At 38.9% G+C, this 18,430-nt stretch overlaps 1 protein-coding gene across 3 annotated transcripts in view; it reads left to right on the top strand.

Annotated features, from left to right (window-relative positions):
• GBE1 (1,4-alpha-glucan branching enzyme 1) overlaps positions 1-18,430 on the top strand; it is a 290,444-nt gene that overhangs the window by 249,938 nt on the left and 22,076 nt on the right. For all 3 annotated transcript variants that reach the window (XM_077819979.1, XM_077819985.1, XM_077819991.1), the window contains one exon: positions 18,230-18,347. In XM_077819979.1, coding sequence (XP_077676105.1) covers positions 18,230-18,347 — 118 coding nt within the window. The remainder of the gene's footprint in view (positions 1-18,229; positions 18,348-18,430) is intronic.

Below are 18,430 nucleotides of genomic sequence, written 5' to 3'. Positions count from 1 at the left end.
AGTGATAATCTTTAAATGACACCTTGGACAGCAGACAGTTACTCTGAGCAGATCCTGTGCACATCTAAATTTTGGTTCCATTCCATCTGGGGAAAAGCTGGGTGAGATTGTGTCAGTAAACAATGGCAGATGAAGAGTATCTCATCTTCCTTCAGAAAAGCATAACTAAGACGATGGTTCTGCTCTCTCCACTTCTCAAACCAAAAATGCCAAAGTAGAGAGCTAGAATTAAGCCTAAACATCTCAACAGGTTCCACAGAGAGCTCAGCAGGACTTGTATAGTATGTTTCACTAGCCAGGCATGCATCAGTGTGGCAGAATCTCCCATTTTCGGGAAACCTGGGCTCAGTGAATCTTGAACAGATGGATGCTAGAATTAATATGGCACAGGGATTTGTTGGAACACTCCCAGAACTGAAAGGCCCCTGAGAGCTATTCATACTCTGTTCAGTTGCAAGAGATCAAACAAGGCAATAGTGGGCACACTAGTGGAGAAGGGTCACTGGATGCCAGCAGTGTTTTAAGCACTGTCAATTAGACATGCTCTAAGTAGTGCTACTGTACACAGGGCTTAAAACACTATGGGTAGCCGGTGGTCAATCTATACTGGGGCTACAAATGCTCCTTGTGCTGGTAGAACCAGTGTTAGTAAAGGTGAGGGAAAAATTCCAGAATTTCCTTCAGTATAGATAAAGCTGTGAAAAGTCTTTTGGGCTTTTCAGTTCTAGAGGAGTTACGCTTATTTTTGGAGCTTTATGTCAAGGGTATAAACTATTTTATTAGCCAAGCAAGTCAATGGGAAGCCCTTATTTATACTCTGTATAGCCAGAGGAGATATAAATTATATGCTTTGATTTCTTTTAGGAGCATTTAAAATATTGTTAGGTTAGATTTTTTTTTAAACCATTAACAAAAATAGCTGACTTGGACAGTTTATGGGTAAAAAAAAATCACAAAAAGCAGCTTATTTTCTCCTTTTCTATTTTAACTGAATCTTTTATAGTAGTCTAACATTTATTTTATATGTATTATGTAGAAATATTTTTAATGCCAATTTTAAATGAAATAGTTCTGCATGTTAACAGCTTATATACTTTTACTCACTTATCCTAACCTTCATTATCTCCTCTCGTCAACTACCCAAAATCCTGGCTTTTAGGCTTCAGTTCTTAAAATTACTTTTTAAGGGGGAATGGCTTTTTTCATAATTTTTGTTCTGCAATTAAAGCCATGGATTTTTGGATTCAGTTTTCTAGTAAAACACTTTACCCACAGATAGGTGTGTAAGAAAATATATTTGGGGTTCTATAAATTGGAAATGTTTTCATGCTTTGTTTTTATCTAGAAATGCTATTAAATGACATCTATTAAAATGTCATTTAGGAGTTTTTCAATCTTCTGAACATTTCTTCCACTAACCATCCCTTATTCTTCATTTGGAACTTCAGTGTGAAATGCAAGTACTTAAGAACTTGATGATGAATTTTGAAAGCCAATGGGTGTTCATTTTGGCAGTCTCAATAGAGAAGTCTAGAATTGAATAGGCTTGATGAGTAAAATGTTCTCACCCACCAATTCAGTTCTTCCAGAACCAGATTGAGGTATGTTGCTGGGAAGTGTAAAGAAGCTTATACTACCCATTTGTATGTTAGTGTTTGGTTAGAGGACTAGATGAATGCAATGTCCTTTCTGGCTTCATAAACTATATATCTGTGATTGTGCTACAAAAGTCCATCAGCTTTTACATGCACCAAGTTTAAATTTATTAAATAGGTGATTTGGGGTTATATTATTGTCACAGAGTATATTGTTCATTTGTGTATGAAAGGTTAGAAATCCTGCTATAAGTTCTGCATGCATCCAGAGGTCACCTACTAAGAGCTCACTGAAGGGTTAGCTGCAATTTTAACAGTGAGATGGGCACCAAATTATGAAACGTTGTGGTGCAGTGTGAATCTCTATTAGCTCATCTATCCCTAAATAAAAAAATGTGGGTTTTTCCCCCTATATTCATGTTTTTCTGTCATTGCAAGTTCTCATTTACTGCTGAAGATTAGGCAGAAAAAACAGAATTATAATGTTTCCAGGAGAAATGGTTATTTAATTAGAAGCCTAACTTTTGGTATGAAAGTATCAAAGCATTTACAAGCTAGAGTGAATGAATACTAAAGTGTAGCATGTTCATTGTGGGCATGGATTTAAGAGGAATAACAATAGTTGAAGTCAAAAATGTAGATAAGCAAATAAAATTAGATGTGACCTGAAATCTCAGGAATATTACCAGTAAAATGCTGCAAGATGTATTTTTTTTTTCAAATGCAAATTCAGGCTCTCTGACATTTGCAACCTGCACCTAGAGCTTCTAATGAGCAAATAAGGTCACTTGAATGAGTCACTGGAGTGTGATTGCTGAAGGCAAAGATGTTACTTTGTAGTTGCTTGGTTTGTAGACTGCTTTGAAGTGCAGTTATGTAATTGTCCCTACCTATTAGAATTCATTCTTTATACAACAAATGAAGCCAAAGAACTTAATTTGGCATTTGGCTGATCCTAAATTCTATCAAGGTAGTTTATATGTTAAGGTCAATATCAATGAATAAAAAATACAGCATACAAATATGGGAATGTATCATGTAAAACTTTGATTTGGAGTGAAAAAGGCATAAGATTCTAATAACATGAATCTATTTGATATTGAAAAGGTGCATGCTATTTCCTACTTTCTATTTGATACTGTAAGTGAAAGGAAGAAACATTTCTATTTGAAATGATATTTAGTAAATTGTGCCATTTTAGAAGCAGTTTTTATAAGAGGTGGACAATTTGGACTAACACATTTTTCCTGTCTAATTTGCTTCAGGTTGGAGACGGATGGATAATCAACATCTGGGTCAGTCTCCCTTAGCTATGAGACTCCCATTAGACTTTTTAAAGTTAACATGGAATTGCTTTCCTAATTTTCTTTTGTTGAAATATTGTCACATTCTTCCTGCAGGTTAATGGTTATGACAGATTAGTGCCCCAAGCTCCATTTTCAATAAAGAGCCTAAGGCTGTGTCTACACTATGCAGCTTTTAACGACACGGCTGTGCCACTGCAGCCATGCCGCTAAAAGGCACACTGGGTAGCTGCTATTTGTCGGCAAGAGTGAGCTCTCCTGCCGACAGAAAACTTCCACCCACAACGAGCGGCATTAACGGTGTTAGTGCTGTTCGCGCTGGAGCTTGTCGTCGACAAAAATTTTGTCTTTCGAGGGGGTGGTTATTTAACAGCTCTGAACAACAAAAGTTTTGTCTCTTGCTTGCCAGACAAAGACAAAGCTTTAAGAGTTAACCTTTTCTCTACACAAGAGGAATTTGACAAAAAGTGCAAAGGGAAAAAGCAGTGAGGAAAATTGTTTCCTGTGTTTTAACTTATTGCATCGACTCTAGTAATTTCAAATTGACTTAGTATTTATTCATTTAACATATATAAGGTTGCTTTTTTTAATTTCAAAATATTTTTTGCCGCTGTTCTAGGTACTTACTAGATTCTCCTGAAGTACCCACAGGCTATAGTAACAGCCCATTGTAATGACACAACTGATTAGCCAATCTTTTTTGAGCTGTGCATCAGCAGAGGTCAGGAACAGGATATTCTTATGTAACCCTTCTGCCAGGCCAAGTTGATAGCAGCAAGGGCCGGGTTCAGGACACAGGGGTTCCCTCTCATCAAAACAAATGCAAAACTGGCTCGAGCCCCCACCCAGTGACCTGGGAAAATCTTACACACCCCCTGGGCGCCTCAAAGAGGCAATATTTCCCCTCTCGCAAGCACAGAGTCTTGGTGTAGTAGAGAATCTTTAATAACATGAGGTAAACAACATCAGCATTAAATTGGGGAAACACCACAACTAGTGTTCATTAACCAAACCATGAGCAAAGACCCACCCCAGAAAAATTTGGCCACATCCTTTCCCTCGGGTTCTTGAGTCCCAGAACCCAAACGTCTCTTGAGTCCAGCAATCCACAAATCACCCAAAGTCCAAAAAGTCCAGCCCCAGAGTTCAAAAGTTCATCTGCAGAGTGTTACTCCCCAGTCTGGCTAAAATGTGCCTGTGTGTGGGGGAAAGAGGTAAGGGGCACCTTATGTGTCCTGAAGCTGACTGCCCCACAGGGCTCTGCTCTGCTACGCTGTCTCACGAACAGCTCCGCTCCACCACAACCGGCTCCGCTCTGCACAGCTCGCCGTCTCACGAACAGCTCTGCTCACCCCGCCGTCTCACGAACAGCACCGCTGCACACTAGATCTTCCGGCTCCCCACTACTTGACACAGCGCTCAGTGATTTCAGCTCTCAGTGATTTCAGCTCGTAGTAGTGGGAGCCTTAGTGCTGGTACACCCTAAGGCCAAAGTGAATGCAGCACAGTACCTGTAACAAGACTCTTAACAGACCCAAAATTAGCTCTGACATTCCACAGTGGAGAGAGACAAAGGTGCAATTGGTGCTTCAGGCCCTCACAAAGGGGCCTACACCACCAGGCACTAATACCTGTCTCAAGTCTCTCTCCATTCAGAGTTTTGGAACCCATGTCCCTTGCCTAGCGAGTGCTACTCAGTTGATGGTGAGTCCCTCCATCATAACAAAAGGCCAAGTACAGTTCCAAGCACAGTTCCCATAATCAGGGTAATAACAATTTATTCTTCCTGCCCCAATAACAGAGACACTGGGGATCCCACAGCAGCCAAAGTGACCATTTGGGCAGTTACGGCCTCATTCTAGGTGGAGTGGGTGTGCCTATGCAAATGAGATCAGCCCCTGAAGTTCTTTTCCACAACTTGCCACACCTCACCACCAGATTTCAGGGTGGAGCCCACCCTGACTCTGCTTACACTTATCTTCTGTAAATATAAGAAATTTGAAAAGTATTGTGTTAAAATCCAGACACAAACAGGTCACATTCAGGAGCGTTAAGGCGTAAACAGATTAGGTGCCCTTTATAATTAAAAAGCAGGCAGACTAGAAGATTACCTTTCAATAGTGGTGAAGGAAATGTCTTCACTTTTTTTCTTGATTTGAATATAATTTAGCGAGGTAAAAATAAATCACTTAAAATTGTAAATGACAAATTTTTCTTCAAACATTATTTGTCTGCTATTTAACAAGTAAAACATATCACAACAAATAGACTTTGTTGAACTCAGGCTGCTTTTTCCCTGGATAGTCCACTTATGAAAAAAACACTCTAGCTCATTATCACAAACTCTGAAATAAACAAGTTGTGACTTCAAGCGTAGGACAAACAAACAGACTGAAACTTCAGCTGAAGTGAATAGGTGCTTTAGATATGTTTTGGATATGTATTCCATATCTTATTTCACATACTTCCTGTGACTTTAATATGTGTATATTTTTGTTGATATTCTGCTTTTGGACTCAACAGAAATGCTGGGACATTTAGGGAGATGTTCAAGTGTGCATTTAGCCATATTTCTTGTATGGATATCCATCCAATATGCATCTAGTTTGCATGTGCATCTGTTTGTGTAGGAAATATGAGCACGACATAGGTCAGATTTGATATTTGGTAGAATTAAACATTTAAAACATGCAGATATTTTATTTTAATTTTCTCTGTCCCAACAGCTCTGAGTGTCCGCAGATCCACTTATTAAAAACAAAGAAAATACAAATTAACTTAATGTCAACAAGATCCTCTAAACCAAACAAAACCAATGTCATTCTCTCCTCTGTTCGTACAACCAGTTTCCTCAGAACAAGCCATGGTCTTGCCCTCGAAGTGAGAAAATGAAAGTTCTGTCAAACCAAGGAGGAGAGTTAAGTTCCAGAGCCAACAGTTCTCCAGTGGGAGTGCTTCTCTTCCACTTCCTGGACAAATTCAACTCAAACCAATTAGCTTGGTTTCAATATAATCTTGAATGCCTGGTTATAACACAAGAACAGAGGCAGTCTGTAAGATAGAGAAAAACATATGTATATATTGTATTTTTGAAAATATTGCATTTTACATAGTTGGCTAGTAATTGCTAACTATTGAAACTTTAGTTAGAGCATGAAACAAATGTTAGGGAACTTGATTTTTGCTTAATATGCTTCCTGATTTTTGAATTGCGGTAGTACTATTTAAATACCATTACAAACTGCATTTCTGAATGGCCTAAAACAAGGAAGTAAAAGAAATCTTGGTCAGTTAATGATAGACTTAGTTAAATCGCTACACTTGTGATGCTTACCTTTTACTAATTTCTGCTCCTCTATGTTGTTCATTGTTGACTCACAGTGAGTGATATTTTTGTAGATATTGATATAATTGGCTAGTTAACACTGGTGCATGCTATTATACAATTTCTTGCCACTTTACCTCTATCCTGACCTGGGAAAATCTAGCTATTCCACTTCTGACTCTTGCTCAACTGCAGGCTGCTGATTGTGGGTGATCTTGCTCAGGTGAGACCAGAGAATTGAATGTTCATTTTGACTTAAGATAGACAAATCCTATTCTTCAAAGATTAAGGGTGGGATTTTCAAAAGTGCTGAGGGGAATTAGGCACTCAACTGACCTAGGTGTTGTGTTATATTTTTAAAAAACCACCCTGTGATTGCATCCATACTTTTGACTGTACACGGATACATGTGCACTTCTTGTGCCACAACCCCTCTATTGTTCACACCTGAAGCCTGGAAGCATGTTCTTGAAGGACAGTCTAGTGCACAAAAGCTACCACGGATTAAGGGTGTCTCTATATACACATCTCTGCTGTGGTATGGCCCTGTATCCATGCTACAGAGTCGTGTGCACAGGAGAAAAGGGTGTATGCCAGGGCACTTATCATAGCCCTCCAGGGCCATTCCCACAATACACTTTGCTGCCTGACCCTTACCCAAAGGTATAAATGTCCCTGACACCTTCCACACACTGCAATGATAGTAAGAGCCAATGCTGAGCACTTCAAAACAGTTTTCTGCTGAACTCTGTTGATCAGTACAGGTGATTGTGAATCATGGTTTGAGAGCAGCCTTTTGGTCTCTAAAGCATGCACAGGTGCTCATCAATGTGTGGTTTAGAGTAGATTGTCCTCCACGACTTCATCTTGGTCAGCAGGAACATTCACCTGCACCGGGAGATTTCATGGAGACTACATTCCATCCTAGTGCCAGGAGCATATAAAGTAGCTCAGGCTCCTTTACCAGAGAGTGAAGGACTCCCAACAGCCTCCCTGGGAGGGGATTTAGCACATGCCCATGCTACGGTGAGCTGGACTGGGTGCTTTCCAGAGTGGCAACTACAGAGCCTGAAGTGACTAGCCTCATCATATGTCAGGACACTGATAAGGGACAGGACAAGGAGACATCAGGGACTTCAGGAATTCCCAGAGGAAGTGCCAGGAGACATGGAGGAAGAGGAGCATCTAAATCTGCATCTCTACCCAGAAGACTCAGTGGAAAAAGACCCCTTGGAAGAGTCTGAAAACCCAGAGCTGCTGCAGGAACCAAAATCTGATACTTGTGCGTTTTTTTACAATGGATCCCCATTTCCCCAACAATATCCCCTCTTGCTCCACTGCTACCCCCACCACAGCCTGGCCTCCATGATGCTCCACCCTCTCTCTATCCCAACATGGTCCCAGAGCAACACAGGGCTGCAATTAAATGATTTCAGTGGAATCCCATGAACCAATGTAAAGCATTGAGCAGACACGAGCAGTCATGCTTCTGTCTGTGGATTTCTAAACCAGCACTGACAGTGGTGGTCCCCAGGCCATGCAAAAAGAGGTGATGGGAAGTGGGGGTTGAGAGAGGGAAGGAGCAGATTTTAAAAGGGCTCGGGTGGGGAGAAAAACCAGTTTCATGGCACTTATGGTTGTGCAAAGATCCAGCACCACCTCTCTCCCAGCTCCTATCTTTCCTTTCCCTTATGAATGGAAGCCATGTGGAAGTGGGTGAGGTTCATTGGTGATTTGTATGGGGGCCAATATAGGTCTGGAAAGGGAACCATTTGGTTTTCTGAAGAACGTCAGAGCGGCCCATTCTCCCTGTGACCATTTAAAATGTTTTGTACCTCTCCTAGTCTCTGTTGTCTGTCCCCTTCCCACGCTGAGCCACTCTGCGGAATCTGAGAGAAATGGGGGAGGGTGAAATATCTATCTACTTTGGGGGTTGCACAAACACAATGCCAAGTCTCTTCGCAGTGGAGAGGAAACTGATTTGCAGTGTTAACCAAAAAGGTCAGGGAAAATTCAGCAAATATACTCTTCTGGAATCACTCCGTTTCCGTGTATGTTTCAGTGCTGTTCACTGGACACAAGGGCTGGACTTCCTGTCAATGGAGGGCAGGTTATGGGGTAGGTGGACAATTTTCTGTGGTTTTCTGTTCCATTTCCATGGGAACGCAAAATGCTAGTTTAGAATATAGTCTGTTTCCTCTCAAATTGCTGAATTATGCTTATAGGATTGGGTGGCAATTTGAGCAGAAATTCAAGCTAGTTCTTCAGGTCTGTAGCAGCAGGGCTCCCCAAACCCCCGCACTCAGGAATACATAGTGGGGTCACCATTAACAGAAACATCTCTCTGGCATATGTAGCCAGAGGTCCTCCACAGTGCTGGAAAATCATTTCTATTTTGCGTTCTGGGACGTTCAAAACTGCTATGGTCAACTTTTAAAGACGAAAAAGGTGACTGGTAATGTTATCCCTGAAGGAACTGAACCACACCCCAACAGGCCTCTTGGTGCACTGTGAGCATTAGAACATTTTAACAAAAGTAGTGTAGGAAACCATTCCGTTGTTACGACAGAAGCAGCACCGCAGAGACAGCCGAGGAAGATGCAAAAGGACCCTGGAAGACCTGCTTCTTGGCATAGACAGAAGGAGTCAAGAGCAGTTCAACTTTCTTAGAGCAAGGGAGGAACGGGGTCTTAAGAAGGACGAGGCATTTCTGCAAATGGAGAGACAGCACACAGGCAGTGGGAGCATGCACAGAGGGAATGGGATCATGCAGTCCTCAGTCCAACTGGTGGCAGAATGCTTTAAGGGCCCACCCACTACTATGGTTGCTGCTTCTCTCCAGGAATAAGAACCACCTTCTCTACTTACTCCTTCAGCTGCCACCCAGAATGCTGCTGAAGTAGTGAATCCCACCACCACTGTAATGGGGAGGAGCATGCCCAACAAAACATCCTCCACGGGCATCCAAACTCCCTCACAGGGGAATCCTCCAGTCCAGAGCATCCAGAAGAAGAACAATGAGCCCAGTCCTATCTTGTAGCCCAGCCTGTGTTCTGACCTCAAGCCCACGCAGGATATATCCCCAGTTGTCCTCCGGCACAATATTCTGCATTCACTTCCCTCCACCTCCTCTTGTCAGTCTGAGAGGCAAGGAAAAGGCAAGGTGGTGTCCAGAGACATCCATGTTTGCCCACTTCTCAGAGAATTTGACTTTTTTTTGGTTCATTTGTTCCTGTTAAAAACATTTTAACTCTGTTTGATGAATGTTTGTGTGTAAATAAAAGTTACTGTGCACTCCATTTGTATGTGCATCACCTTTTCTGAGAATGATCAGTGTGATACCTCTCACATGTTTGGGATGGGATGGCAGAATTCATGGCACATTATTGTGAATTCTTAGAAGTCTGTTGCAATTGAAATGTAAACAATCTAATCTTTCCGACATGCCCTCTTCTCTGCACCCTCCTGGGCCGTGAATTTGCTAATTTGTTGGGTTTTTTTTAAGGGGGTTCATGACAGTGAAATAACTGTCGCTGTCCAAAGCACCAGAATGAAAAACAGAAAACAGGTTAACTGAAATGTCTTTGTGGCTTTGTTAACAATTTATGTGATAATACAGACAAGGGAAACAAAACTACATTAGCATTGAAGATATCGGACACTGAACGTTTTTTTATAATTCCTTTTTTCCCCTTCCACCACCACCAAACGCTCGCCACGGAAAACCATGGGAGTAATCCTGCATAGCACTTGATAAGTGCTGTGAGCAAAACATTGTGAGGAAGGAATGTGTGAAATCCCTCTCAAAACCACCCAACTTTTAAAAATTACTTTAACAATGCTTAAAGGCTCCCCATAAAGCTACCAGACACAGAGCAGTTACCATAAACCTTGCTCAATGCCACGCTCAAAGGGTGTTAAAACTCTGCTCAGCACAAAACCACAGCCAAAGGTGTTAACCTTGAGGGTCCTTCTCCAATTGTTTGCTTTCAGTTAACATTTTAATGATAACTGCAGGGGATTGAAACCCACCATGGTGTCTAGCAATAAAAGTATGTGGCGAGAATATGTGTAGGATGACGAGGAGATGAGACTTGATATAGAGCCATTTTTATTAAAAAGAAAAAAATCTTTCAGTGACTTTAATGTTTTCTCTTTGTGTTGCATTGCTTATTTTTTATTTTTATGTTTTTAATTGTTGTTGGAAGAACATTATAGCTGAACCGAAAATCATTTGATTTTAGCGTTTTTCTTCCGTATCACTGGTGTGTCAAATACAGTTCTTCATCATCAAATACTTGATGATTCAGAAAGGTTCATTCTATTTAAAAATGTGATTTCTTTTAAAATGTAATTAGTTGTATATGAAACAAGAAAGCCTTCTCACATTGTCTACTTGTAGAATATAGTGCTGAGTAAATACCAGTTCAGAATTCTTTTAACTTTTCCCAAATAACCTTTGGGAGGTGCAATAAACTATTCCATTTTCAAGTCTCATTAGTTGCCTGCATGTATTTTGCCAATTAAAAGACCCATACTGTAGATTACTTTATAAGATCTCATGGGGTTAAAGCAAGTTTGATCCAGTTTCATTGCTGATTTAGGGGTGTAGTCAGACATTAAAGGCTTCTAGAGCTTCAAAACTAACAGCAGTAATTCCTGCGTCTCGTATTGTAAAAAAATAGAAATATTCTTTCAGCATTCTTAAGCATTATATTTCATGTTCATAATTAGACAAGGACTTCTGCTATATATAAAATTTTACTAATAGAAGTTTTGATTGTTTGTTTATTTGTTAGACAAGTTTTCTAGATATCTAGGCAGATGTTTCAGAAACCTATTCCTGAACTGATATTTTTAAGTCTTTTCTATTAAATGTGATTCCTATTCTTAGGTTTCACTTGCACATCTCCCCCCTGGTAGAGACACAGCTTCTAATAATCCACCTGTATCATTTGTACCAAAGATGATTTCTTCATCTATTTATTTATTTATTTATTTTCTTGCACACAAACAAGATTTTTAAGATCAGGTCCATTAAGTAAATGGGGCTAAATAGTATTTACTTTTTGGAATCTGGCAAAATTCTCTAAATTTTTCAAGTCTGATTGAGGTAGGTGAAAGAAAACTTCAGATACTTTGTCCAAAGAGATAATGGATGTTCTCCAAACAACAAAGAGTTTGAGGTACAAATCTATGGAAGGAAATTAATGGAAATATTGCAGAATCTTGTAACACAGGAATGTTGCACAACTTTTTACATTAGAATATACAGTACCTCACATCTGTTTTCAGACTGGAATGCAATTTAGTGATTTCAGTTAATGTGACAGTGTACATGATTTAATATTAGCAAAGAGACTTATGTAGACCATCCCATAGTACATTCCCTAGTTAAGGAGGATTGAATATTTCTTGTTCCCTTTTAACTTTTTTAAAATCTTTCATTGTCATTAGAAAAGACCAGTATAGTGTCTACCAAATGAGCTCAGTCAAATACAGAAGCTGAAATCCTCATTTCTGAAGACACCTGCACAAGTGTTCCCTCTAGAGGCTGAGGGGGAAAATGCAAATGGCAGTTAATTTGCTAGAAGAAAGAAGCCTACATGGAGAAATCACAAAGAGTAGTCGACACTGAAAGACAGGAAAGTTTGAGTCCAGAGGTGGAATGGATATGATGAAAGGCAAAGCAAGCTTGAAGAAGGTGATAAGGAAGGAAACCACTTCTGGATCAATTCTATCTAGATATTAGAGATACTTCACTCTTGAGTAGGTGGATGATGATCAGACTAAAATATAGATAAGGACACAGAACCTGACGGGCTGTAAACGCAGGGTGAGTTAGAGGGCAAAAATAGGTATATTATCTTAACTAGTTACTTAATCGTAAAGAATGTGACCTAAAGCTACGGTCTTTTATGAAGAAAATGATGCCTCCCGTGTGCTAGCACAAGACAAGTCCAGAAAAAAAGGGGAAAAGGGTATCATGAAGTATTTCAGGGAAATTTCCACTTACTGCGCACTACATAATGTCAAAGTGACATTTGATAGAACCAAGAACACGTTGCGGGGCATGCAAAGGGATGTGAAAAGTGGGCCAAACGATCCACTTAAATATCTGTCCACAGCAAAGCAAGAGTGAAGAAAGAAGGCTAACAACTGAGATTAATGTACAGATGCAACATTGATTTTTATAAAGAGGAAGGCCTTGGATTTATTTTACTATTTTTTTAAACTACAGATAAAAACCTAATGGCAACTAAACAAATGAAAATACAACAATCAGTGTTTGTTCCATAATTAGAGCCTTGGTTTTGTGAACTGATGGGGATTCACCAAGATGCATCATTAAATTGCTTCACGTTCTAGATATTTTAGAAGTCAAGCTTACAGCTCTCTACCCTGGCGGTACCACTGCTATCCCAGGACTGCTTAAAGGATCAAAGGCTTTCGCCTTCTCTCTGCCCATGTGGCTCTCACTGTGGGTGCTTCCTTGTTGCACTCATTTGTCATGGTTCTTGCTACCTAGTCTCTTCTTGCAGAAGCAATAGCCTAAGTTTAATCTCTGAAAGGTTTTTTTTGTTTGTTCTTACTTATGGCAATTTCTCAGAAGAGTTTTTGATCTAACACTTTATCTGCTGATTTCTCTGTCCTCCTTTTGACCTCAGGACAGTATCCCTTCTCCCTGCTTTCAGTCAAGAAGTGGTAGCAAGAGCTGAGAAAAAATCAAGTATTACTAAGCCACCCATTGTTTTCAAAGTTTTAAAAATGCATACAGAGATTGAGGTTTATTACATGTAGCTATCAAATGTTTTTAAGTTTGGAGAGAGAGAAAAAATACATTTTTTTTAACCTTTGACTCCAGATACATGAATAGAAAATGCTACATTTGTGCAAGGATGCCAGAGGTATAGCTGTTTTGTAAATCTAACTGCAAATTCTAACTTCTGTATGATTTAAATCTGAACTGCAGTGTTGCATTAACCTAGTTTCCTGCATTTCATAGTCTCTCTCTTTATATGACTGTAGGCTAACCTATAACCTTTAACTACAGTTCAGGTTATTTTTGTATAGTTCCAATACTGCTCAGTCTTATTGAAGATATCTTAGAGAGCATAGTGATTCTGCTTATATCTGTAAAGTCCTGAATTCATTTCTTGCATATTGCTTTCCCAACACATAATTTTTCATATATCTCCCCACTTACTGTATTTTTATTTTTTTTTGTCCTTCACTACTATTGTCTTGAGGATCATTCGAATGGCATTAGTGCATTAATTCCATCTCTTGGTTGAAATAGAGGTGAAAGAACATGTGGTACTGACCCCAGTGTGTTCAGCCCAAGTGGTCAGGCTGTGTACTGGGGTTCTTCATGCATGGGCGATGAATTATCTCCCTCTTCCTCCTCTTCTTCCTCTTCATTCCTGAGGCTGGATTTGGCACTTCTCTGTAGTCAGTAATACAGATCTGAGTTTTCATACCTCTAGCTCTTCTGCTGGAGCACATTTGTCTTCAGCCCCATCCTGCATGACTATATAGACTCCACAAATCAACCCTACCTCTGCACCTAGTGACTTCGAAACTGGTTAGACTGGTTAGCAGGGAAGGGAGCTGAATTTGTCTCTAAAGGAATACTATCTGGATACTTTATATTGCCTGGCTGATGAAAAGAGAACCTCTTCAACTTGGTAAGGAACCTGCCATTAAAGTCTGCCTAGTGGGGCTCTTTTACATGTAATATAGAAGAACCAAATTATTTTAGTTCACTATATTTAATTTGTGGTGTGTATTTGTGTGTGTGTGCATCCATGAGTCAAACCAGACAGTGTGGAAGGAATAGTTACTTTATGAAGAGTTTATAATCTATGGGTTACATCATTTTACAAGGAGTCAATGCAAGTTCTGATCAACTCTGCCTAAAGAAGAGCTCTTAGCTCAGACACTCTGCTTTCTTCCCCAGACCTGAAGGAAGAACTCTGTGTAGCTCAAAAATGTGTAGCTTCCACCAACAGAAGTTGGTCCAATAAAAGATATTGCCTCACCTACTTTGTGTCTCATAAATAGTAGAATTCTGTTTCTGTGTTAGAAGTTGAGGCATAAAATACAAATTATGCTATTTTACATGATTTGCATTTACTTAGTGGTCTTTCATGTGTCATTAAGCATGCATAAGATTAAATTTAATTATTTGCATTAAAATATGTATTTCAAAACATCATAAAAGCATAGTAATTCAGTAATTAACATGGTAGATAATGACAGCCGTTCCATTCAAGCTCTCTGTATACAAGAGTTCACTGGTTTTGCTGATTTTCTCAGTTGTATTTGTTTTAGGACATTTACAGTCAAGGTATCCAAATGAACAGAAACCAGGCTTTATTTCATAGTCTGGAGGCAAGTTAGTATTACCAACACTTTGTAGCTGAAACAAAAGAGGCTACAATGCAAAAGCAAATACTTGTTACACACTTAATTAAAAGGTATAGCAGTCATTGAAAGTTTTAATGAAGGCAGCATTCACAAATTTGGATGCTCATCCAGCTCTCCATGAGGTCTAAAATGGAATGAGCTTGTCCAGCTCTCTCTGAGGTCTAAATTGGATTGAGAATCATGGAGTTTACCAAACTATACATGTTCCTAAAGAAATATATAATTTGCTAGGATTTTAAAACACATTTGAATCACATTAATGAGAATGTGAATAATTGTATGGATGTTTGTTAGGGGGTGAGGAGGGATAGTGGTGTTTACTTGGTATCTAAAAGCATTGCTGGAGATATTCTCATACCCTCAATTAAGAAAATGGGATAATTTGTTTTAATGGTAACATAGCCATGAAGATTACATTTGCTGTAAATAGTTTTAAAGGAATCGTTAAAGATGTCAAAGCTTTCAGCAACATTGATAAATTATTAAATGTAATGTATACTGTAGATCACGGAAGCAAAGAGTGAAATTCTTGAGGGAGACATTCCCCCGCCATGTTAATAAAATATACAGTGGCAGAGCAGCAGCCTTTGCTGAGGCTAGGCTTGGAAAGGTACCAGAGAGAGTCACTAAAAGTTGTAGTTTATGGTTCTTTATGTGGTTCATGACAACAAACAAGGGTTAACTTGGACGTTTATAAAATAAAGGGGCAGATATATTTGTGCAAGTGTACAGTTGTAACCTAAGGCTTTGTGGATCAAAGCTAGCAATAAAGTACCATTTAGCTAACTTTCCAAAAAAAAAGAAGAGATTTTGTTAAGGCATGCTCTGATAGCCAATGTTCTCTGTTTGTCTTAGCTGGTTAAACCTTCTAGAAATCTCTGGCCCACTCCAGTGAATTGCCTTCCCCACAGAAAATACTGTTCATGGAGGTCATTGGTGTCCTTAATTAAAAGCTTAATTGCTTTTGACATTGTGTAGACTTACTGCTAAAGATCATGCTTCTTTCCAAAGAAATCACTGTAATCGCATTGATTGAATGATTGAAATATCTCAAAATAACATTTCATTTACTTTTTAGTTTGGTCTGCTTTTTGTATTGTCACTTTTTAAGCACTGTCTGTCTTGTTACTAGACACTTAAATTGAGTGGATTGTAACTCTGAAGAAAATTTCTAAGCTTCATCAACTGATATAAAGAGAGTAGTGCAGAAAGATATAAACGATAGCAATTCTCTTAACATCAAAATCCTTGGACTTTGAGCAGGCACTTTAATGAAAGGCTGAGCAAACAGAGACGCCTTTGAGCAGTTTAAGAGCCATTGAATGAAAGAGTATGGCTTTACTTTGCTGTAATCCTATTAGTGTAGGCCTCCATTGAAACAAGATTCTTCTATGGTTCAAAATTAAGTGGGTGGATTACAAAACACTGTTTCAGACATGTTCCTATCTGCTGTATGTATTCCAAGACCAAAAAGTGTTACTGTTTAGCTAAGATTGAAAGTATGCTTCTGTAACTTAAGGGCCAAAAATATTACAGGGATGTTATAGTTATCCCAAAATGAAACTTTACAAATTCTGGAAATTAAAAATTAAGGTTACAGCTAAAAGAAATTCAAACATGGTAAGGTATGGAAATATACACTTAACTCCCCTGCTCAAGAACCTAAACTCTGTCCAGGAGTGTGTGCAACAACCATATGATTACAATTAAGGCATTTTACTAAATGTGACCCCAAAACTGTGAGAGAGAGCGAGAGAGAGAGAGAGAAATCAGTTTAATATAATCTGGGACCACAGCCAGTAAAATGCCTTAATTGTAATTTTATGGTTATAGCACACAGTACAGGGCAGAGCTAAGGTTGTTATATATATTTCTCCCTCTTGGCTGTCTGCAAGAGATGCAAGTAAAGTTTTCTCTTCCTTTTTCATCTAGATTCGGTTTTTTATTCTATGCAAAAAAATCCTAACTCCATATGTTGCTAAATTGTTTTATATAGCACTCCATACCTTAGTCCATCCCTTAATTGTTATTGTGACGCTGGCAGACCAGGTGCCAGGTCTTGCCAAGGCTATAGATATCAGCTGAGCACTGACCAATTCATACTGGGAACCAGACCAGCTCACTTGTACATTAGTATTATTCAAAATAGGTGTTAGACTTGTAAGAATGTGTTTAGACTCTATAAAACGCTTGTAAATTGATGCATGCATTAATCGTACTTGGAATATCTGTATCCCCTGCTATAAAGTAATATATAATTTTTACTTTTATAAATTTTATCCCCTCCCCACCTATCAAGAAAAACTGAACAAACCATTTGTAGAACATCACATTACAAAGACTTGGTTAATCTCCTTCTCACAGCCGTAAGGGTGCTATGTGCAAGAAAGCCAATCCCTTCATCTTGAATGCTGGAAGAAGAAAATAAAACAAGGAAATAAAAAAAAAATGTTCATCCCTCTTTTGATGTTTGGACTCTGAAGACTGGAGCTAGGAAATAAAGCAGACATCCTCAGGATCAACCTGGGTTAGCCCTAAAAGACATTCAGTCATGACATATTACAACTGCCACCTTTTGGAACCATAGACTGTAATTCATTTGCATATATATGTTGCCTGCTTTAACTCTTAAATAATTCTTTTGTTTCTTTTTCCTAGTTAATCAATCCTTAGTTAGTTGGCTATAGGATTGGCTACAAGCATTGTCTTTCGTGTGATATCTGAGGTACAGATTGATCAGGGGTAAGTCTCTTGGGACTGGAAGCAACCTGAATCTTTTCTGATCTTTAGTGTGTGGCAGCCAACTATCACTGAGTCCAGCTTGCCTGAGTGGTAAGATAGACAGACTGGAGTGTCCAAGGGGACTGTATGTGACTCCGTGGTAAGACTGTTATAGTGTTTCAGTTCACTTTTTTTACTGGATTGATGAAATCTAATTATAGAACATACAACCAGTTTGGGGTTTCTGCCCTGCTTTTTGACAGCGTGCCCTGAGGCTGACATTCATGGTCGTGAACCACTCCAAAAAGCATGACAATTATATCGTGGTAATAAATTCTATCCTTGGATTTGTATAACTGTGGCCAGACACACTGTTTTTAAAAAAAGTTTTCAGTTAACAGTACATTTATTTGTCCCCAAATAAAAACAAATAGGTTTCTGTACTGTACCTGTGGACAGAGTTGTATTAATTAACTTTGTACCAGTTTGAGACTAAAACTATATATTTTCATCACTATCAGATTAACTCACTTGGTCCAAGACTCACTGAACCCAGTTTAAAGATGACAATATACCACTAAATCACAATAACCTATGATATTTGGCAATTTGTCAGTGTCAAGGTACTTTAAGAAATACTGGTTTTAGTCCAATTCACTTTTTCTTCATTGTTTGTTCCATTGAATGATTGGTGTAGTTAATCATATCCCTTCCCCATCCTCCCAACCCTCTTCCTCCTCTTGAATGGTTTCATATCTTTTTTTAAAAAAATGTTGTAATATATTGATGTGCAATGTCATACAGCATTTTTCTACATTTAACAACAGTTATAGTTCCTTAATAAATTGTTTTAAGTATAAAATTGTGCTGGATTCTGATGCACCAGAATATGGAGGACATCAGAGACTGGACCACAATACAGAATACTTCACTGAACAATATACACATAATTATCGATCTAATTCTCTTTTGGTAAGTAAAAGTTTTCATTCTGTTTTAATTATGTAACTTATTTCTCAAGCAATTTTGATATATTTGGAGTCGTCAAAAACAAC

Source organism: Eretmochelys imbricata, chromosome 1 (genome assembly GCF_965152235.1).
Source record: "Eretmochelys imbricata isolate rEreImb1 chromosome 1, rEreImb1.hap1, whole genome shotgun sequence".
NCBI lineage: Eukaryota > Metazoa > Chordata > Testudines > Cheloniidae > Eretmochelys > Eretmochelys imbricata.
Note: the sequence above shows the minus strand (reverse complement) of the source record. Positions and strands in the feature narration are given on the sequence as shown.